The sequence below is a fragment of the Pelodiscus sinensis genome, chromosome 27 (genome assembly GCF_049634645.1).
Source record: "Pelodiscus sinensis isolate JC-2024 chromosome 27, ASM4963464v1, whole genome shotgun sequence".
In the NCBI taxonomy this organism is placed as follows: domain Eukaryota; kingdom Metazoa; phylum Chordata; order Testudines; family Trionychidae; genus Pelodiscus; species Pelodiscus sinensis.
The window spans coordinates 5,600,156-5,623,980 of NC_134737.1; the positions used below are offsets into that span (position 1 = coordinate 5,600,156).

Here is a 23,825-nt window from a genome sequence, read left to right on the forward strand (position 1 = left end):
AGGCCATTGTGGTTTGTCATCAGAGCTCGGGCAGGAGGAACTGGAGAGCTTTGCTTCGCTACGAGGAGGGTATGATGCTAGCGATAACACTGAAGCAAGCAAAAGGGGCAGACCTTGCTTCAAGCCACCTGCTCGGAGATGCATGACTGCTTCTTGTATTATTGTACCACACACTAAAGGTAAAAATAGGCTGGTTTTTTTTAAACAACACCAACTGGGTGCTCACACCCTAAAGGGATATAAATACATACTGACAAAAGGAAGGGTATAAATACATACTGAAAAAAGGAAGGGTGTGCCTCTCATGGGCCACTCACCCTGTTAATTCCTTCAGTAACAACACTGAGCAGTGGCCAGTGATGCTGTGTTTCTTTCTTTTAATAACACGCGGCTGAGAGGTACCGGGCCAATAGCTATGGAAACCTGGAACCATGAAGAGTTCCAGGAAGGGCAGGAGAGAGAAGCCGCTCTCTCCACAACCCCTACGCACCTCAGTCTAAAGGACCAGCAAGGTGAGAGAATTTGCCTTCTGGATCCAGGCTCCTTCCCTTGGTTGGTTTTTTTTTTCCACCCTACCACACACTCTTCTCCAGCTTTGCTCATTATTTTTTCCTCACTGGATTGCGTCTCGCTTCCCCTTAGGGCTTCCTTCCTCACAATCCCGCTCGAGCAGAACTTGAAAGTAGTAACAACCCGGAGTCAGCCTGAAGTCTATATCTCCAGCTGTTCAAATAAGGTCCCGATACGCTCCTGCCATACTGGTTATGTTAAGCACAATGGGCCTGAATCCATAGAGATGTCTATATTGCAAAGGTGTCCCCACAGCGTGTGTAGACATACCTACCAAGGATACTTGGCCAACTGCAAAAATTGGTAGCAGAGGGGGCAGTTTGGGCCACTCACTCCAGTAAGCACTTTGTTTGCAAATTAGCATATTGCTGCGCTTCATTTGCATAATTTAGGCAAGCTGTTTTTGCGCAAAGGGTTTTTGCAGGAAAAAAAATAAATGTGAACGTTTTCTTATTGCGCAAAAACCCCTTTTCCCGCCAGATCGGTAAACCTCTTTCTTGGGGGCATAAGCATCTGTCAGGAAAAGGGGTTTTTGCTCAAAAAGAAAAAGTCTACACTACTTATGCATAATTCATGCATAAATTATGCAAATGAGGTGCCGCAATATACTAATCCACACTTCATTTGCATACTCACTGCCGGCAAAACTGGCAGTGTAGACGTAGCTGGGTAGGCTTCTACGCCCATGCTGACCCGTGCAATTGAGAGCGTAACTGGAGCTAGCTACATCAAAGCCAGCTCAGCTATGCCTACATAGGCGGCAGCCTTCGTGTGAATCAGCTTCACTTTGGGAGGGGATTAAGCTGAGGGCAGTGTTAGCAAGTAGGCAGAGCACCTGCCCGGAGTTAACAGTGAGTAGCTAGTGAATGCTAACAAATGCACAGCAGCTACTGCCAGATTTTTCCTCTGTGTAGCCAAGCCTGAGAATAGTGGAGGGGTTTCATCTACATTGGCCGTATAACTGATGACCAGATGTTGTTCAGTAGGTGAAGTGGAAGTGTTGCTGCTTCGGGTTGATTTTAGTTTGCAGCGCCTGTATTTTTAACTAAATGTCTAAAGCGCCTAGAGCGTTGGATGATGGGGGAGGAGTGCTCTTTGATGTGGGGTTCAGATAAGACAGACATCTAAATACAGAAAATAATTCAGCCCAGGTGCAACCCCACAGTAGGGTTACTCCTGGGATGAATTTGGTCCCATACGTTTTGAAGCCTCCTGTAAAACTTCCTTTCTGGTTTGCATACCATTTGCAGAGCTAGAAAGGTTCTGATATAGAATCTCAAGCCTAGCCAGTACCTTTTTGGTGCTTTGCAACTTTCTCTTATTGGAAACACATGCCACAGAGAAGTAGGCAGCCACCAGTGAAGGTGCTCCAACTATTGCGGTAGAGACACCAGATCTTGTTTTACAAAAGGAGAAGATGGACGTCATTAGTATGTTACTTTTCTTGCTGCAAGGTAAGAGTTGTATAGATTAATAAGAGTGTCAGGGAGTCCAAATGGAAATAGCAGGTAAGAAGAAGATGCTTTTGAACTTTGTTTTTAAGCTTGGGTCATCTTCAGTTAAACAGTTTACTGGGCCTGTTTCCTTTTATCATAAATTGCAGAGGGTTTTTTACCCTCCATGAACTTCCAGTGTGATTTTTAAAACGTTGTACTGTAAACTTCCGATAATCCAGCACCTTTAGGACCCTGGGGGTGCTGGATTATCAGATAGGTTGGACTATTGGAAGGGGGGGGCTATGAGGGATCTGGGGTGGGGTGGGGAGGTTGGGGGGGGGGGCTGGCACTGTGGGACCAACCTGGCAGCACCCCAGCTGCTCTGCCCCAAGTCAGCCGCTGCTGAAACTGACCAGCAGCTGGCTCTGGGAAGCCCAGGGCAGAGCAGCTCCAATTGTCTGGCTGCCTGGAGCACTTCCGGGTTCCAAGTGGTGCCGGACTATCAGGAGTGCTGGACCACTGGATGCCGGACAACTGGAGTTTTACTGTACATTTCTTTTTGGGGGGGGGGAGGGGGGAGGAATTAAGGCTCTGACATCTGAGTCAACCTGACATGTCAGGAACTGTTTGACACTGGACTACGTACAGTTGCTGTAGCTTCCCAAGAACAATAAATAGCTTAAACTTAAAAAACAACAAATGGTCTGGTAGCACTTTATAGACTAACAAATCATGTAGATGGGATCATGAGCTTTCGTGGGCATAGCCCACTTCTTCAGATGATGCTTTAATTTTGCAGAATAGAAGAACATTTTCATTTTAGAGATGTTCATCATGGGCGCCTTGTTCCTAAAGCAGAGTGATTTACAAACCGAAGTTAGTGAACTGGGCCCCCAATGTTGATGTACGGTTAAATAAAATGGCCTACTGGGTACCTAAAAGCGTTCAAATGAACACACATTTCAAATTGGATTTAGTGTGTTCAGGATGTAGGGATAAAATCCTGATGCCATTGAAGTCAATGAGAGTTTTCCTCTTGACTTCAAAAGAGCCAGGATTTTACTAAAAAGGTCAAATCCAGCCAGCCATCTTTACTCAAGCAAAACTCCTATTTTGATCAAGATTTCTGTACTGCCTCAGAGATTGCCAGAATTTGGATACTATCATAAGCAGTCCCTCAGCTTGTTGTTTTGTGGTTAGCTAGCCATGGGCTTCCTCGCTTTAGCAGTACGTGGAATTTATTCGGTCATTTTTACAGAGATAGGGTAGGAAAACAAACCTACAGCAAAGGATTACAGCACAAATAGATGGATGAGGAACCCTGCCTATATACAAAGGTGTTATTTTATTGAATTGTTAATAGATTTATAAATGGTTCCCTCTCTTGCCTAGCTCAGGGCATGTGAATGGCATGAAGTAAAAACATGGGTCCTGATTCCTCTCCCCCTCCCCCCCCCCCCCCCGGTTTTTGTGCACTTCATTTGAAGCTGTTGGTACGTCATGCTCCAGAAAAATCAGTCCTTATTCCCAAAAAGCCAATAGAAAAGAGCATTACCAAATCTGAAAACAATTCCCACCCATTCAGATCCACACACTGCCCTGCCCCACCAGGAAACAGTTCACAGAAGGACACTACGTTATACGCTGAAGGTTGACAGACCTGAGCACTCTTACGCTAGAGAAGTAATGAATTACAGAGTTGGAAACCTTCATGTTTAAATACGAGGAGTTTAAATAAAAGTATCCCAATGGAACTCAGGCATTGCAGTACCAAGAGGATGGAAGGATCAGGAATCAAGCCATTCACGGACATATGATATCAATCAAGTAAAGGCTTTATTTGTGTAGAGTGTCTGTATCTGCACTAGTGAGAAGACTGGCAGTAGTAAGGGTCTAAAAGAATTTTCAAATAATCTCTGGTTTTTGGAATATGGGGTGAGATTCCAAAAATACTTCAATGACTTAGGGCAATTAGCTTAGGGAGCTCATGTGATTTGTGCTTTAGAAAATCCCACATTCTTCACTGTCAAAACTCAGGGACAGATTTTTAGTCCGTTGAAAAAGGACATGAGCTTCTTCTCCATTTACACTAGCTGTGCAAAAGGCGCTGAACGTGGGTGTAGCTGTAACGTAGCTTGACTCTAAGACTGATTTACACTTTCAGAACAGTAGACTTTTCAAGCACATAAAAGATTATTACAAGGAAGAGGGTGAAAAATTGTCTTCCTTAACCTCTGAGGATAGGGCAAGAAGCAATGGGCTTAAATTGCAGCAAAGGTTGCACATTGGGAGAAACTTCCTAACTGTCCGGGTGGTTCAGTGCTGGAATAAATTGCCTAGGGAGGTTGTGGTATCTCCATCATTGGAGGTTTTTAAGAATAGGTTAGACAAATACCTACAAGGAATGGCTGAGTTATTTTGTAGTCCTGTTCTAAGTGCAGGGACCCAGACTAGCTGACCCACACTTCTAGTCCCACACTTGTATGATTTTGTAAAGGGTCATGAGGCCTTAGACTTCACTTAGATTTTACCTCGTGTGAGTTATCACCATGGCTGGCCTTACCATAAGGCGAACTGAGGCAGCTGTCTTAGGTGCCAGACTGTGTGGGGGAGGGGGGCAGTAGGACCCAGAGTGTAGAAAATTGTGTCTGCTGCTGGTGCATATGTAGGTAGTAGAGCAGTACCATGAGAGGAGTAGAGCGGGAAAAAGGCAGAATTAAGACCTTTCAAAGTTTTGGCCCACGTGGACATGGGGGCATCATTTGAGCTCCCCGCCTCAGGTGCCAAAATGTTGTGAGCTGGCACTGGTTATCACACGGTAAGGACCAACCTTTTAGCTTAGAGAAGACAGGGCCCTCGTGCATGAACATAACTAAGGCCCTGTGACTTCTTTCTCTGTGTCATCAGTTTCAAATGCAGCAAGACGGCGCGTTCAAATGACCGGTGAGGTTGGAAAATCCATTACTATAATATGTCCTGTGGAGGACATGTCCGAGCGAAAATTCTGGTGCAGGGAGATCACAAAGGCCTGTGTCACCATGATTTCGACCTCTCCGTACATCGATGAGACTTACAAAGACAGAATATCCATCTCTGAGAGGCCCCAGGAAAGACTATTTCAAGTCACAATCAGAAGGCTGGAAGAGGAGGACGCTGGGTTGTATGCGTGTGGGACAGGATATCACAATGACAGAGACAGTGGAAAGACCCTGCAAGTGGAGCTGAATGTTTTTAATGGTAGGGGATCACTTTGTATGGAACAGAGTCGCTGTGCACAGTATCAGGACCATGCTACAGTCTCACTCTGATGGTTCGGTGTCTCTGCTAATCCAGAGTCACTCTGTACAGCATCACTGCTGATAGTGCCACTGAGGTGCTGGGATTACCCTGCACAGTACCACGCTGGTTGTACAGAGTCACTGGCGATGCTCTCTCTGCCGTATCTCTGACAGTCTAGCTTTAGCCTTGAGAATCCGATTGTGACTCATGCTCTAGGAACACATCTGGTTTCTGTTCCATGCAGGGGGTGCTCCACACATGTTGCTGGCTGACCCCCCAAGACGTGACAGACCTGTCGTGGTCCCAGCAGAGTCTGGCATCAAAGGTGTTGATGATAAAGGTGAGATTTGCTGCATCCCTCTGTATTGTCCCACAGGAAAGGGAATTGACATTAACTGGTGCCCTCTAGCATGAGGGAGGTCTCTCAGGATCGCACTGATGAGGTGATGCACCCCGGAATTTTATGCCACAGCTGCCTGTGCTGTGCTTGTTTGGTAGATTTCAGACCATTTTTTGGCACTGGGTTCATTCACTTAGAATTACCAATCTCATCTAGGGATTTATCTGCTTCTTCCCACCATTGTAGTATTAGATCGCCTCACATGTATCAATGGGTTTTATCCTCACAGCCTCTTTGTGAGGTGTGGGAAGCATCCTCCCTACTTGACAGACAGGAAGCTGGGACACAGGGTAGTCCATGTAAGTGGCCCATGGTCACACAGGAAGTCGGTGGTGGAGTAAAATCTCCAGAGCTGATTTCTCTGTGCGATTGTTTTTCCTCTCTAAAAGAAAAATCTTAAATGCAGAGACATTTATTTCTGAATGTTCCCATCAAGATTAAGCTTTTGGACTCAACAAGTTGCTGTAGTTTTTTGTTACTTTAACTAACGTCATACACACATGGCAGTTGCTACTGCAAATATATTCAGACCCTGAGGTCTTCGTTTATAGAGCTTTCTATCTTCCCTTAGGTGCAGTGCACAAGCATGAAGACCAGATAATGCTAGGGGACACACATCCTTCTCATTCTTTTCGCCTTCTTTTTTAGGGCAGACACTTGTTTCCTCCATTCCTTTGCGTAGGCCTGTTGGCTTATATTGCCCAAACTAGGACACTACTAGAGCTGGTGTTGTAATGGTTATATTCAGTGGGAGTCTTTATTTGGCTGGAGTATGGAGTTTGCCTTCATTAAAAATCAATGGAGTCCTGTTTGTGGTACAATGGAAAGGCAGTCTGGCCTAATGAACAGGGCAGGGGTGGGGAACCTTTTTTGGGTCAGGGAATGCTGACCTATAGAAAAATCAGTCGGGGGCTAGGGACTGCAAGGAGGCAGCGGTGGGGCTGGAGTGCCACCGTGGGCTCCCCAGATCTGAGGGAGGCTCTACGCCTTGGGGGCCAGATCCTGGCAACTCAGGTGCCACTTCTGTGCTCCAGGCTTTCGGTTCCCCACCCCTGGAATAGGACATCAGATTGGGACTCTGGAAACTTAAGGCACAGTTATAAAAGCATAAGCACAGCCATACCGGGTCAGGCCAAAGGTCCATTTAACCCAGTATCCTGTCTGCTGACAGAGGCCAATACCAGAGGCCCCGAAGGGAAGGAACACAACAGGGAATCCTCCCAGGCTCCCTCTCCTGACACCCACCTCCAGACAAACAGAGGCTGGGGACACCATTCCTACCCATCCTGGCTAACAGCCATTGATGGACCTAACCTCCATGAATCTATTTAGCTCTTTTTTGAATCCTGTTAAAGTCCTAGCCATCACCACATCCTCTGTCAAGGAGTTCCACAGGTTGACTGTGCGCTGAGTGAAGAAAAAACTTCCTTTTGTTTGTTTTAAATCTGATGCCTATTAATTTCATTTGGTGATCCCTAGTTCTTATATTGTGGGAATAACTAAATAACTTTTCCTTATTCACTTCTTCCACACCAGTCATGATTTTATAGAACTTCTATCATATCTGAACCCTCCCCCCCAGTCTCCTCTTTTCTAAGCTGAAAAATCCATGTCTTTTTAATCTCTCTTCATATGGGACCTGTTCCAAACCCCTAATCATTTTTGTTGCCCTTCTCTGAACCTTTTCCAATGCCAATGTATCTTTTTTGAGATGAGGCAACCATATATGTACACAATATTCAAGATGCGGGTGTACCATGGTTTTATACAGAGGTGATAAAATATTTTCTATCCCCTTTTTTAATTATTCATAACATTCTATTTGGTTTTTTGACTGCCACTACACATTGAGTGGATGTTTTCAAAGAACCCTCCACAATGACTCCAAGATCTCTCTCGAGTAGTTGTAGCTAAATTAGTCCCCATCATATTGTATGTATAGTTGGGATTATTTTTTTCAATGTGCATTACTTTACATTTATCTATATTAAATTTAATTTGCCATTTTGTTACCCAATCACTTAATTTGGCAACATTTAGTCTTCAGCTAGCACATGATCATTTATGCCAACTGTGGATCTGTCCCCATCCTCCCAGCTCTAACCACTGGCTTGCTTGGTGATGTTGGCCAAGTCATTTCATTTGTGCCTCCATTTCCCCAGCTGTAAATACTGAGTTCTTTTGGAACATGTTCGCAGATCTAAAAATGTGCATTTGTAAATGAGGTAAGTATATTAATTATACCTCTGTTTTAACGATGGCATTGGATGTTTTTTAACCAACCACCTTAACAATATACAAGACCATTAAGCTTAAAAGGGGAAAGCTACTGTCTAAAATTTATCCACAGTGATCCCAGTGAATCCTGACTACAAACCAATTGTGACGGTCTGCATAGAATTTTTGTTCTAGTTTTCTGTAATCATTCCTATTCCTGGCAAAGTTCCCCAAACTTTTTTATCCTCTCTTCTTGTCTCTTCATATATATTCGCTAGTATAACAATATCAATTATCATGCCTTGTGTTCTTTTCTACTACACCTATATGCAGCCCATTTACCTGTCCTCTTTTGGTCTATGACAATGGCCGCAGTTCATAAAACCTTAGCCACTTCATTGTCTAGAGCAGTGTTTCTTAAACTTTTTAAGACTGAGGAACACCAAACAATATTTTTCTTTTATGAGGAACACCAAGGAAAAGTTATTGACCAGAAAAAAAAAGCGTCGGGGGAAGTTATTGACCAAAAAAAAAAAAAAAAAAAAGGCTACCCCTTTAAATGTGGATATTTTGAACTCTGTTGTTCTCCATGGCACACCTCCGACTGCTTCGTGCTGTGGAACATAGTTTAAGAAACACTGATCTAGAGCATTTTCAGTTTGGTGCCCATAAAACCTCCTGGGGTGTTTAAATCTGTACTTGTTCCAAAGGCTCCCAAGTAGATATTTGGCAATATCATTGTGGTGTCCCTATATCCTCTCCCAGCCAGCCTCTGCCTATTATTATGTGAGAGCAGAATCAACTCTGCTGTGTTCTAGAATCTAAATGTTTCGATAGTAAGTGTTCATTTATCATGGACCAATCAGTAATAACCTTCAAAGATGGGGCCTGGCTCCAGTCTTGCAGCTCGGATCTTTGATCCTTCAAGCCAAAAAAAAAAAAAATCCTACCCTCAGTTACGCCCACGTAGCAACCCAACTGAACACAGTATGAGGAAATGAGAGCCGAGTGTTGCTCAAGAACTTCACAATTTAACAAAAGAAAACGCTAAATTGTGGTCTCGTTCAACTTAGTGTCAAATCCACATAAAACCCCACTGAAGCCACTGGAATACAGGTTGAACCTCTTTAGTCCGACACTCTCTGGTCCAGCAACACCCGTGATCCAGCATGATTTTAATTAGCTGGATGTTCACTTTTGGGTGTGGCCAAGTTTCTAGCAGTCCCATAAAGTCTGTTTATAGCCCCCAGTCCTGGCTCTCCGTGTTCTGTGCTGTTATTTAGTTCTAATGTACCTCTAAATGTCTTCTAACATCTCAGCAAGCAGTGGAAGTGTTGGTCATGCTGCCAGACACTATAGAACTCCAATGATTCGGCAAATTCTCTGGCTCGGGACAGGTCAGGTCCCGAGGGTGCTGAACTAGAGGGATTCAACCTGTATCTCCAGATTTATTTGCCCCTCACACTCATCCCTAGGGAACTTGCTTCACTGGAAAAGATACATGTGTTCAAGAATGGGAAATGTAGCCACAGTAAATTTTAATATATTTCCCCCAGGAGTCACAGAACCAGTGATGACAGCCAGGGCAAAATATGCCTCTTACACAGCACCTGGCACCCAGTTCCCTGACACCAGAAAAATCATGCCTGCCAAAGAAATTGGCAACATTCTTGTTGATGCAACAACTGGAAGTATGACAAAGGGGTTTTCCAGGACAACCGGCTATGCCCATCCCAGGCCTAGAAAGCTGTGAGTACTGCCACCTTTCCCCCCATCAGCAATTTTCCAGAATTAAGTCCCCCAGATCCCTTCATTTCTTCTCAAGCTTACACATGTCACCTGGTCAACCAAGCTGTTTGTGGGAGGAGTGGGTCAGCATGTCAGAACTGGCAGTGAAACCATTTCCCCCTGTGACTCAATATTTTCCAGCCTCCCGAGAAGCAGTTATGGGAAAGACATCTTTCAAATCCTGATACCAATTCTCCTGATAATAATGCTGCTTGTGGCTTCCATGACCATAGTTAGAAAACAATTACAAGGAAGGAAAGGTAAGATAAAGGTCACATACCCATGATACATTGTACCTGCTAACCTGCCACTCCGGGATAAAAAGAAAGGACAAGAGACTTTCCACACTTGGAGAGCTATAATTTCTCTTTGGAAAGGATGGATTTCTGCTTTGGATAAAGTCTCATGGTTCCTTGCCTCTTGAAAAGAATGTCCTTATGTGCCACTATAAACACAGCTCCTGAACAGATACAAAATTTGTATCTGCAGCTGCAAAAATGGACCCTGGATATCTGCATCTGTATTGCAGATGCAAATATGCACAGATACAAAGCGGGTATCAGTGGATTTACAGGGTTCTAACTATGAAAATCACAGGTAGCTGCTTTTAAAAGCAAATTGTATAGGATTGCCAGCTGTCCAGTTTTCGCCCGGACACTCCAGTAATTGCATCTTCTCTCCAGTAAAAAAGAAAACCCCGAAAATACCGGACATGTAAAATGTCCAGTATTTTCTGTTTCTCTCGGGTGGAAAGCCAGCAGGGACATTTTTGCTCTGTGCATCTGGTGGGGGCATGGAGAGTGAGGAGTGGGGGAATTTAAAGGTGCAGCAACTTTTTTGTGTGTGTGTGCTTAACAAGTTTGGTCTCCAGTTTTGTTTTTTTTGGGGGGGGAGGGGGGGTTGTTTGTTTGTTTTTTGCTCAACCAATTTTTTTCCTTGCCATGTACGGGATTTTTTGTGAAGGTATCTGGTAACCCTAAAACTGTACCCTGGATCAAATGCACAACTCCTCATGAAAATTGCAGATGCTTGCACAGATATTTTATTCTATTTTGGTTCTTGTCCCTCACCCAATCACATGTGTACCTGTCACATCAAGGGGGAAATTACCGGTTAAATGGCTTTATTTCTAGGGAAAAAACACCACAACTCAAACAGCAAGATAGGAAATAAAACCATTTCAGATGAAACAAAATGTATGTCCTGACCATCCATATCTGATGACTGGATGTTAGCTGCTAGGTCCCAGCCAAATTCCAGTATGACTATAATACATTCTGCCTGCATAAAATTGCCCTATCGTTTCAATTCAGACTTTTTCATATGCATAACCTGCTTCATTGGCTCACCTGAATTGTTGTGCTATGTGGCTATACACCTGCCTTCCATCCCAGAGGGGGCTGCATTTCAGGGAAGACAGTGGAAGTAACTTGTCATCCATTTTGTACAGTCCGGTGAACAGAATCTTTGGCTATTGAAGCGCCATTTTTATAACTGCTATAGAGTCCAATTTAGGACTGGCACATTTCCACTGGTGGGAGACAAACACTCAGCACCTCTCAAACCTAGGCACTCACTTATGTCAAACTGAAATAACACAGATCATGAACGCTAAACATATTTAGCCTGTAGACCTGCTGATGGCCATTGATTTATAGGCATTACCATCTACATGTTCGGATGTTCTGGAAAAGCAGCTCCCAGCGAAACCTACGGAATAAACCTGAGGTTGAGTGCGCTTGAACAGGTCCAAGGAAACGCTCCAGTGGAAAATATCTACAGCGTGTGTCCCCGCAGGCTCCAGGGAGCTGACAAGAACAGTAAGTTCATCCACAACTATTCAATCTCTAATGAATTATTCTCTACCTATGGTCTTTCCCTCCACAGATGCTCATGTATGACAGAAAGCAAGATTCTTCTCTCATTTACACCCGTATAATGTTGAACTCAGTATTGTGTTCACACCCCCAGTACTACTATTGTACTCATGTCTACTCAAGCTCTCATAATGGGATAGGGTTGCCAGGTGTCCGTTATTCCCAGCACCGATAGTGGCCCCTCCTCCCAGCCTGGGAGTCCCACCTGCGAGACGAGGTTGCAATCGCCGCTTATCCTTTTTTTTTTTTTTTTTGCTCGATTTTTTGTGTCCGGTATTTTTTGGGAGATCATCTGGCAACCCCTAGAATGGGCTAGCCTGTCTCTGAGCGCTTCTCCATAGTTCATTAAATATTGTAACCAACATCTGTAATGTGCTGTCCTCTCTCCAGAGGGAGAAGCATTCAGGGCAATATCCTGTTTTGGTTGGGGTTTAGATGTGTGGGGTTTTTTTTAAATATACATGTGGCTAGGAACATGTTAGAAAAGACACGGTCAAAGGAACACACTTTGCCCTCGGAGTGACAAGCGATAAGGCTTGTGAAGGCTCTTAATTTGCAGAGGGGGTTCATTCCACAGTCCTGGACCAGCCCCCCCAAAAGTTCTGTCTCCCACACAGTCCAGCAGAAAACAGAACTGGTCTCGCTGTCTAATGTTACTCATGTTATGTGCCCTGCTGGCTGGGGTGCGTGTGGGTGGAGAGCTAGCAGGATATGGTTACGGAACTGTTCATACATATACCTAACAAGCCCAGTCCCTTTAGTTTATACAGCCTCTGTTGTGCTAGTAATGCTTGGCTAGAGCGCAGGGTGCTCCCAGATTAGCATGGGCCTTGTGAAACGTGTCTGTCTCCTTTCTTTCCGTGTTGGTTTTGTTTGGTTGGTTGGTTGGTTTTTCAGGGAGTTGGTTTTACAAAAAAAAAAAAAAAGAAGAAGAAGAAAAAAAAAATCACGGAAGCAAAGTTGCATAGATGGACAAACAAGCATCAGGGCAGCCCTAAGGAAAAGGAAAGCGGCAGGTCTAGTGATACTAATGTTGTGTCTGTACAGATGCAGGAATCCCTGGAGAATCTCTAAAGGGCTAGATACGGTACTCAGCTTACCCATGAAGTGTAACGGCACAGAGCACAAATCAGTAGGATCAGCCTCTGCAACAGACTCAAATCCAAATGGTAGGGGGTAATCCTGGGAAATGAAACCCATCTAATGTATATTACTAACCAACAAGTTAGTGTAGCCCTGGGAGTTGGTCTGAAATTAGCTGGGGGTTGAACATATATACACTCTTGGCTAGCAGCACACACCGAACCGCACTGGCTTCTGCTCCTTTTTACATTATCTAATCGCTTCCATAGGCAAAGCCCTCTATAAACAGCAGGGTCAGCAAAGGTCAGGCCCTGCCGGATCAAAAGATGAAATAAATTCCAGGCCCCATCCCTGAGAATTTCAGCGCTGAGGGCTGGCAGTACAAGCACACCCCGCTCATAGCACTTGTCTGGATGACGCACAAGAAGGCAGACTGTTAGGCATGCAAACCATCTTCCCGGATTCCTGACAGCAGCTGGAAACCTACCAGAAGCCTGTGCAGGCTTTGTAATGTGCTGCACATGGCGCACTGCCATGGAACTGGGCAGACTTTTTCAGCACAGGCTGTGGCTTGTGAGCACAGGCTACACACATGTGAGCAAGAGACCTTCCCAGGCAGGCTTTAGGGGAAATGACATCCCGGTCAAACCTATATTTTGGTGCTCTGACACCCTTCCCCCAGCACACACACACGCCTTCATTTTTTGTATCAGTGTGCAGAATAAATTTTTTTATGTGCGGAGGTACACTACCAATGGAAACACATGCTGCTGGTAGGGTTGCCAGGTGTCCGGTATTGACCCAGACAGTCCGGTATTTTTGCCTTCAGTAAAAAAAATGCAGAAAATACCGGACACCTGAAATGTGTGGTATTTTCTGATTTTTTTCCAGCCAGGAAGCGAAAATCCCAGGTGCTTACTGGATTCTGCAGGGGAGCCATCTGGCCTGGCGCAGGGAGGCAAGATGGCGGACGGCTGCCAGCAGCCAGTTAAGGCCAAAAAGCCTCAAAAGCATTTCTTAAAGGGGCCACGCTGGGTTTTTTTGTTTGTTTGTTTGTTTACTATTTTTACTTTTTTTTTTTACTTTTTTTCCTTAACTTTCGGGGGTCTTCCTCCTCCCCCCCCCCCCCCAACAACTTTGGTCTCCTGCCCCCTTTTTTCCCCCCCCTCAACAGAATTTTTTTCCCAGTGGTTTTTTTTGGGGGAGGGGTTCGGTATTTTTGGTTAAACAATCTGGCAACCCTAGCTGCCGGCTGTAGGAACTCTGCCAATCAGCCAGTCGAATCTCTCCTGGGCAGCTGCCCCAGTGCTCAGTTTACAAGGAACACTGTCCCCCACCCATCATCCTTGCTGCTTCCCCAACCTCCAATCCTTTGCCCTCAGATTCTGTTGCCTTCCCCCGTCACACACACACACACACACACACACACACACACATTACCCCAGACCCCATTCTGCAGCCTTGTTCCCTGGGCCTGCCCCACTCCTTGTCTCTTGACCCTGGTGTTCCCTTGACCACATGCCTGCCGATAAGGCCAACTCTAAGACCATCAAATACTGAAAACATTCCTGTTATGTCCCTATTGCAACAGCAAGCTGGAGGAGGCAACCTTGTGCAGATAGTCCCAACTAAAACCCCTGGGTGTTAATGTTGACAAGGAACGGGCTGGGAGTGGTGCAAAGGGAAAGAAAGGAGAACCTGTCACCAGGCAGGTTGGGCTCCCAGCTCCTTTATAATGATCCATTATAGCAAGCTGCTGCTTACCACAGGATTGCTCTGGTTAGCTGGACTTCAGTACTTAGTCTCATACCTGAGCTGCGCTTAGCACACAAGGCCTTTGGGTGTGGGGTGCTAAGAAATCTAGTTGTTCCCCATCTGAGCTTAGACCCCAGAGCCATGACCTACCCACCTACCACAAGAACAGACACAGTAGGAGGTGCATAAATCAACAAGGAGTCTATTTTAAGGCCTTTTTCTTTCTCCCAGATCTCTCACGTCAGTAGGAATTTCTCCCTCCAGTATAATTAGGCAGATACAGTCATCCACAATTACCTGAGCTGTCAGGAACAGAGGCCTGATGAAATCCAGATGTTTTGGCTTCTCTTCAAAGTCACCCCCTTGTCTGAACCTTTTCCAAGATACCACGCGTCTGTTTCTTGCATTGCATCAATCACACTGTTCCTCTAGGTGAGAATGAAATTTAAATGTAAAGCTCAGAAGCTGCAGAAATGTCAGAAACCTGGCAATCCTTCCCACACATAAAGGAGGCTAGAGTAAAGGAGCTTTTAGTCTGTTTAGACTGCAGCAGCTATTCAATGGAGGCCAGAACTGCAGGAATTGCTGTGCATTATGGGACTTTGCATGGAGAATCAGGTGGCTAATCCACAGAGAATGGAGTCCTGGTTTAAACAAGCAAAACTCCAGTGACTTTAATGAAGTTACAGTCACTTGTACTGTCTCTGACCCCAGATTGCCTATTAAGTCAACTTAACAAATTACTCATAGGGCAAACCATACAACCCACCCCAGTGACTCTATCCTGTCTCTTGTTAGACAAAGTATATATTACATTTTTCATGCTTGGGCCAAATCCAATCCTGATGTAACTGCCTGGAAGTTACAGTAGAGGTGAATTTGATCCAACAATACTAGATTAACAATAAGTTTTAAAAGCTGGGTTACTTTTAATCCTCCCCTCCTTCTCCCCACACACATCACTCCTTTTAATTTTCATGCCCTCTGCTCTAATTCTATCAGGAAGCAGAAAGGGAAGAGTTGAAATACAGCATGTGAATGTTGAGAGATTTCTAGCCCTGTTTTTCAGACCCCAAAGGTTTGGACAGTAAGCCAAATGGAGTCTGAAGACCTTTGGAGGTTTACCTCCTAATATGGGAACTTAAATCAACCCATATTAAACCCACCTTTTAATACTGCTGTCAAGATTATATCCACCTGCAGCGGGCAATTAACTACTGAGGAGACTGTCTGAGGACATGTCTGCTTAATAAAGGAGATAAGCAATAACACTTTGTATTCATACATCCCAGGGCTTGAGGAAAACCAGTTACAGAAGGCTCGAGGGCTGGTAGTCGCCCCCTTTTTACAGTTGGAGAAACTGGTGCCCGGAGAGGCTAAATGATTTGCCGGAGATCAATGGCAGCATTCAGAACAGACTCTAGGGAGGGGGTTTGGTGCAGTGCCTCTTAGAATTCATCAGCCAGCGGGAAGCGAAGCTAAGGCAGCTTTCGGCAGCTTTAATATCTTCTCAGGCTGCTCCGATGGCTGGAGCGGCCTGTCTAGGTTACAGCAACCTTCCAGAATTATCCGATAGGCTGCAGTGCTGCCCCAGATCTCCCACTGCAACATACCCCACCAGCCCCCAGCATGTCCCCCACAAGAGGGCTTTTGATGGAAGCAACCTTATGGCTGTGTTCTGCAGTGCCTCTCCTGGGGCAGTTAGATTTCTGTGGGCAACCAGCCCCATATATCTTAAGGCCAAACAGAAAGCTCATCTCTCAGCAGTAATAGATGGGAAGACATCTTATGTGAATGCCTGCTACCTCTCTTTGGGATGGCTAGTTCCATTCCCTTCTTCTAGAGAAAAGATCAATAGTCAACCCCTTAAGAGAGAAAGAGAGAATTTTGGCATGATCTATGGAGCTTCCCAGGGCGAGTTCAGCTCATGCAATAAACCAGAACACTAGGAAATAACTTGCAAGATGTGTGACTTAACCGATAGGTTATTTTTATCTGACTGGTTCAACCTTTATAACACTGCCATTTTTCAGACTGACTGTCTGAATGGGTGTAAATAATAATTAATGACATATTGCTCTACTCCGCAGTATCGATCAAAGAACTTTCCAAAGGAAGTAAATGGGGGAAATTGAGGGACTGATTTGTATCATGGAAATTGGAGACAACTTGATTATCTAGTCTTGGCACAGAATTCTTACTGGCTAGCATAGGGCGCATTATTTAAGGATTTTTTTATAGTCTTGTTTAAATATCCCCAATGACAAGAACGTTGTGTTTTCTTAGTCTACTCCATTGCCTAACAGAGCTCACAATTAGACCATTTTCCTGATACTCAGATTCAGTTTCTCCTTTTAAATGTCATCCTCTTCATACAGCTCTAAATAGGTGGCTGTGTGCATAGTAAACAATGTTAGAAAACTGTAATAAAATAATGACCTCAAACAAGAGAAGTTGCCCCTCTATAAACTGGGATTGTTGGGGTAGTTGGGATTGGTCCTGCCTTGGGCAGGGGATGGACTTGATGACCTCCTGAGGTCTCTTCCAGTCCTAGAGTTCTATGATTCTGTGATTGTCTGGATGGTCCAGCATCTGAGAATCCTGGGAGCTTGATGTGATGTGGGGAGAGGGTGGAGCCCAGCAGGCAGTGCAGCTGGGCTGGGGTCGGAGGAGGAGGAGGGGTTGGTGTTCAGCTCAGCGGAGATGTGGGGTTGGGGGAGCCAGGAAGGCCAGCAAGGGGGGTGGGGAATGAGGGTAAAGGGGTGAGGGGTGGGAAGCCCAGCACACAACCCAGCGTGACTGCCCAGAGAAGCCTATGGAGCAGCAGGGATGGCAGCAGGGGGACCAGAAATGACCTTCCCTGAATCCACAAAATCCCTCATCTGGGATCAGTCAGGTCCTGAGGCTGCTGTACCAGAGAGGTCCAACCTGTGTATCTTAACAATAGACCTATGAGTACAGAAAAGATACATTAACTTTCACAGATAGTGATCATCACAGTGTGACCATGGGTATTTCCAGAGTTAATTTACAGGAAGGGGTATAATATTCCTCCCTCAGCAGGGCAGGGTCTGTGTTACACACCCTATTCCTTTATTCTTTTGCCTGTTAGGCTGGATACATGTTCAGGTAGTGAAGCTATGAGAAGCAACAGCAGGAAATGCTTTCATTTGGGAAACATACAGAACTTGCATCATAGACAAGACTCAGCATTTTTGCTGGCAATATCTGAAAGAAGAGCTAAATAACTGGATGTTCACTGGGCCACTTGAGGCACTGATGAGCCAGGAGCCTTTTCAGAAAAGTGTTAAGCTGGAAAAATGCAGTTGCATTCACCCAAGGAGTTCTAATTTGTGTTGCAAAACCCTGGAATAGTTACATCATCATGTCAGGGAGGCAATACTTCCTATTAGTTAAAGCCCTGGTCTGGGATGCAGTGTATTCTGTTCCCAGCTCTGTCACGGGTCTACTGTGTGGTCATGAGCAAGTCAGGTCCTCTCTCTGTCGCAGTCACCTCATCTGTAAAACAGGGATAATTACAGTGACCTCTTTCATAAAGGGCTTTGAGCTCTTCTGTTGAAAAGCACTGGATAAAAAAGTTAGCTTATGACCGACCGTCCTGTGACTCCCCCTCCCCCTGCATTTACAGCCACCCTGCTCCAGGAGCTGCGGGGTCACCTACTGCCTGGCACAGCCCACGACCAGCTCAGGGCACCGCTTGTGCCATGCTGCAGGCAGGGGCAGATGACCATTTTGCGGGGCCCAGGGCAGCACAATTTCACGAGGCCCCCCCTTTGCCACGGCACATGTGTGGGGCTTCTTGAAGCACGGGGCCCGGGTCGGCTGCCCCGCTTACCCTGCCCTATATCCGCCCCTGGCCGCAGGGCTGCCTACCACCGCCCGGCGCAGCCCTCAGCCAGCTCTGGGTGCCAGTCACGCCGCCGGATCCAAAAGACTACAATTCCCAGAAGGCAAAGTGGGCCAGGAACGGAACCCCCATTCATAACATTGCCCCAATGGGCAATAAGGGTTCGATTTACAACGGAACCAATTAGGTCGTAAGTGCGGTGGGTCGCCTGTATTCTGACTGTCCTGCTGCTTACGTGTTTCCAACAGCTGTGGCACACTAGGAAGCTTTTGAGCTGCTTCAGTTAGCTCATTATGTTATGTGTCCCCTCCCTCCCCCCAACAAAGTTGCCCTAGCTCTCTTAAGCTGCTATGAAAAAACCGCTAGGGAATAAACCTCTGACACCATCAACTCTAAAGGAGGGATTTTCAGAAGCACTTAGGTCACTGAGGCATGCTGGTGCCACTGGATGTCAATGGGATCTCTGCGAGGAAGGGTTTCGAAGTCACACCGGGCCCATATGGTTCTGAGTTGCCTGGCAACGCCTTGGACGATGTGTCAGTGGCATCTCGGCCTGTGCGCCTCAGGGCCTGTATGACACTTAAACGTTTTATGGTCATTGGCGACGCGTGGGAGGTGCACCGCCCACTATACCCCTGCCAAAATTGGAATTGATAAAAGGGGTGGTCCCAGTTGCCCCCACCCTGCCTCTGTGGGTGGCCCTCCCCGACAACCTCCCCTTGCAGGCACCAGTCACCTATGTTTATGGTATAACTAAGTTGGTGAGAGGGGTAGGGTTACCAAAACAGTTTTACCTTTATAACGCCTCTCCAGGGCAGCAGCACCTGGCAGTGATCTATTCCTGCATAAACTTAGACACAGAGGACAGAGCAGAGGGTCTGGAGCAGCTGCCGTGGGGCTCAGGAATAAGCTGGAGAGCAGAGCATAGGATCTGGAGGGGCAGGAGCAGCTGCCACTGGGACTGGGCTGGGAAGAGGGAGGAGGCATCCAAAGGGTCTGGAGCAGGTACGTGGACATTTGATCAGGGCAGGGAGCAAGACCTGGGAGCAGGTAGGAACCCCCACAATTCTCCTCTCCAACCTGGAGCACCCCCTCCCAAACCCCAATAGCTCCCCTCACATCCATGCAACCCCTTTGTGGGCACAGTTATTTCAGTATAAATGTGTCTTCCCCAGTATACTCCTTCCTTGCTTATAGGAGCCGGCAGTGCAAAAGGCTGAGGATATATTCCACTGCCTCTAGTCAGACCTGAGATGGGTAGGTAGTCACGGTATTCCACTCTGCCTCACTCTGCTGCATTGCCAGACCCGTTGCTAGATTTCATGTTTGATAAAAAGACGCTCCTGTACCACCTGCTGTCTCTGCATTTTTCCCTAGGTTCTCATGTACCTCAGGAGTCATATCACTGCAGAATCAACTTATAAGAGAGCTGCTGTGACTGCACATTTGTGCCTGGGTCATCTGGCACCACATCCAACCCTGACATGCTCTGGAACCACAATGCCCTGCAGAAACGGGTCTATTCGCTTTTTCACGTAGTGCGCTCCTGCTGCGTTTACCGAGGTACAATGGATTGGCTGTTGTCTTTGACATGTGAGTTTTGCTTGTGTGTTCTGCAGATCTTGGTTAGTGTTTCTGTACAGATGGTTCCCAAAACACGCAGCTCAGGTGAACAATTATAAGCAGCGGCACCCTTTTCCCCTTCAATATTTATTGACTATGGATGAAGATGTATCCTCTGCAGAGGACCAGTGCAGGACCTAAGCACCACTTAGGCCATGTCTCAACTTACCGGAAGATCAACACTCAGGGATTAGGTCTTCAGCATTTGATTTAATAGGTCTAGTAAAGACCCACAAAACTGAATACTGAGTGGGGCCCTGTGTCTGTGAAGTCAAAGGGAAGCAAATAGAAGGAACCAGTTTCTTCGGTTCACAGCACTTAACCACTTCTTTTCACCCGCACCCTAGCACATAAATCTCTCCCCAGGTTTCTTTCCAGGTTAGCCCCTGTGCTTTCAGCTTTTCCCCCTGCCTGCCTCTTTCACACTGGCTGCCACACTATTTGTGTGTTATTCCCACTCCCATACATACACCTTCTGACCAGACCCAACTGCATAGGTGCTAGTTTCTGAGCAGGTTTTCTTTCAGGTGTGACCCCTTAACTGTGTCTTACGATGAACTTGGGGCTTACTTGCTGTGTTCACTCCCTCTGGGGTACCTGGCATCGGCCACTGTCGGCAGACAGGACACTGGGCTAGATGGACGTTTGGTCTGACCCAGTGTGGCCGTTCTCATGTTCTTAAAGTGACAGGAGAGTTTATCCCATCAACCTCCCGCTGTGGGGCTGCCCCAGAAAATTGATGGACAGTACGTTGACTCCAGTTTTGAACTTCAAATAGCTGTAGTTCCGTATCTTGCATCGATTTTCTCCGCCACACTAGACCTGGCCTTACATTATAGCCTCAAATTAGGTGAATAGACTGAAGTGTTGCATAGGTTATGTGCTCTTTGCACAGGAATAGATTTCACCCTAAGTTCACTGGCATTTTGACTCGCATGTTAAAATTCATCTTTATTGTCAACTTGAACTAGGTGAATGTAGTCAGCAATCCAGTGCCCAAAAAAGACGAAGGGGAACTGTTTTGCAAAAATTTCATCCAATGTATAGTTGGTGTTAAATTTCTGATCAGTTATAAAATTGTCTGGAAAACTGAGAGAGATTGTTTTGCATTTCCAAACACTTTATACATTTTTTTTTTGTTAAAACAAATAAAAACGTTTTGGAGAAATTTTTAAGCAGTGTTTATTTTTACTGGTACTATGGGTGTGATCCCAACTGAACACTGAGGTAAATCCATTGACTTTAGTGAGGTTACATTTAATTCCAACATGCTTTCCCTTCTGCTTAACAATCTGCCCCAATTTGCATTTAGTTCCAACACTCTGCTTCCTTCCCCGGGTCTGAAGAACTCTGTGTAGCTTGTGCCTCTTACCAATAGAACTGGACCCCCGTGTTTCACTGTTAATTTAGAGCAGTGTAAGTGAAATCAGATTCAGATTCCAAACTACTCTTGCAGCCCTAAAGTAGGTCCTTCCATGTTTTCCCCTACTAGTGGGGTGGAGTGGAGGGAACTTGTATTGTCACTATCCAGGCCAGGAGGGGCGGGGCCAACAGGCTTGCTGGGGCCCTCAGCAAGGGGGAGTGGCTCTGCATTCCCAGAAGGGGCGGGGCATAAGATGGGAGGGACAAGGCTGGCGCAGTCAGCCTACAGTGCCACCCAGAGCGCACCAGGCTGGCCTTTCCTCCCGCCACTCTCCAACCAGCCCTGAGAGCCTCCTGGAACGCACTGCCTGGCACTCCAGTGGCAATTTAAAGGGCCTAGGGCACCAGCCACTGTCACTCCTGTGAAGCCACATCCGGAGTATCGTGTCCAGTGCTGGGCCCCCCACTATAGCAAGGATGTGGACGCATTGGAGAGGGTCCAGTGGGGGGCGACCAAAATGATTAGGGGGCTGGAGTGCATGGCCTATGAAGAGAGACAGAGGGATTTGGGTTTGTTTAGTCTGCAGAAGAGTGAGGGGGGATTTGAGAGCAGCCTTCAACTTCCTGAAGGGAGGTTCCAAAGAGGATGGAGAGAGGCTGTTCTCAGTAGTGACGGATGCAGAACAAGGAGCAATGGTCTCAAGTTACAGTGGGGGAGATCTAGGTTGGATATTAGGAAAAACTATTTCCCTAGGAGGGTGGGGAAGCACTGGAATGGGTTCCCTAGGGAGGGGGTGGAATCTCCATTCCTAGAGGTTTTTAAGTCTCAGCTGGACAAAGCCCTGGCTGGGTTGATTTAGTTGAGATTGGTCCTACCTTGGGCAGGGGGCTGGATTTGATGACCTCCTGAGGTCTCTTCCAGCTCTATGATTCTGTGATAGCTTTGGCAGCTGGGAGCCCTGGGCCCTTTTGAATCATCGCCCCTCGAGATAACTGCCTCCTTTGCCCACTTCTGTTGAGGGGTGAGGCTGCTCTACACGGAAAGTGTCATCCCAGATTACCTCACAGTGACCTTGACAGTGGAACTGAAACCTGTTCTATAGCCACCACTCCTTTCCATGATTCCTGGCCAGGACTTAGCATGGCCTCCATGTAGGTATAATGGGATGGAATGGATTGTGTTAGTCTGGGAGCGAAAGACAACCACAGAGCTCATCCTGTGGTTGAATCCTCCTTATATTCTTCATGGCTGAGCCCTGTGCGTTCTGCAGAGAGGAGGACAAATCAGACCCTTTCCCCCGTCTCAGATTCTGTCCTTCCCTTAACATCTTCAAAAAAGAAATTCCCCGCATCTGTTTTGAAATGAACCACTTTTATTAGCTGAGAAAAAGCAAAGAACTTTGACCATACATCTTAAAAACAGGCATATAAAAAATTGCAAGAACAAATACTGTCGTTACAACTGATGTCGGTCTCTTTAGGACATGGTTTACTGCCAGTAGCTTGTACAGTATGTACTTACTGAACAACAGACAATATGATCATGCCATATTAGTTATACAAAACATATACACCTTAAATATGTTTTACTATAAATACATTTTAAATAAAACATGATTTAAATAGAGCTTATTTAAAATAAATAACATATTGAACATGTGTAGCAACAGAGATTTCAAAGAGCTTTACCACGGTGATGGTCATGATGGAAATATAGTTTTAGTATTAAGGTTTTTTAATTAGTAAACAATTTAGTGTCTGAACTTTGCATCTTGTCGCTTATCCCTGTGTTTAACATAATGTGAGACCCTCAAGACATTCTACTTTGGGTGAATACTTCTCTAACTTTATCTAAACCTCATGGGATTGATTCTCATCTCACTGACACCAGAAGTGAAATCCTAGCCCCTTTCAAAGCCAATGGCTAAACTCCCGTTTGATTTCACAAGAGCCAGGATTTCATACCAGTGATATAGCTACACATATCTCCTATAGCTTCAGTAGGGTTACTTCTAGCCTACATGGGTGTAAGTAAAAGGAGAATCCAGCCATTTCAGCTGGAAAGGGTAGTGTCAAATCTGACACTCAGAGAAACTGTCTCATTCAAGTTAACAGGTTTATTTTGCAGAATTTTGAGGCTGGCCTTCATCTAGAAAGAAAAGAGGCTCTTGTGAATTTTCTGGTACCTCCTTCCAGCTGGGCTGAAAATGCTGTTGGAAGAGTGTTTCTCACAATAGTCAGATGCTTCCATTTCTAGCTCAGATTAGGACCACTCACAACAGAGGCAAAGAACAATTAAAAAATATATCTATGGAAGCTATGGCTGAATAGTCTGGCTTCTTACTACAGTTGGTCCAACAGTCTGGTGGAAAGACATGCTCCTGAATTGATTTGGCTCCAGCTTTTGGTTCAGGCCCATCGTTAGTAGTAAGTCCCAGAAAAGTAGCAATGGAATGTTGTGGGGGCGTGTGGAATGGAAGGATCATTTTATTCCTGATGTGACATTTCCAATCATATGGCCTAGGGCTGAGAAGCAGTGCATGCTAACAATTCCAGGATCAGATAAC

The 23,825-nt window shown here is 45.8% G+C and overlaps 1 protein-coding gene across 1 annotated transcript; it reads left to right on the plus strand.

The window, feature by feature from the left end:
• The first annotated feature begins 1,231 nt into the window (after window positions 1-1,231).
• Window positions 1,232-22,003, plus strand: FCMR (Fc mu receptor). The gene is made up of 7 exons (XM_025178568.2): window positions 1,232-2,024; window positions 4,914-5,243; window positions 5,530-5,625; window positions 9,459-9,651; window positions 9,832-9,950; window positions 11,349-11,510; window positions 19,651-22,003. The coding sequence occupies exons 1-7, from the start codon at window positions 1,988-1,990 to the stop codon at window positions 19,695-19,697; spliced, it is 984 nt and encodes a 327-aa protein (XP_025034353.2). The 5' UTR covers window positions 1,232-1,987; the 3' UTR covers window positions 19,698-22,003.
• Window positions 22,004-23,825: the final 1,822 nt, after the last annotated feature.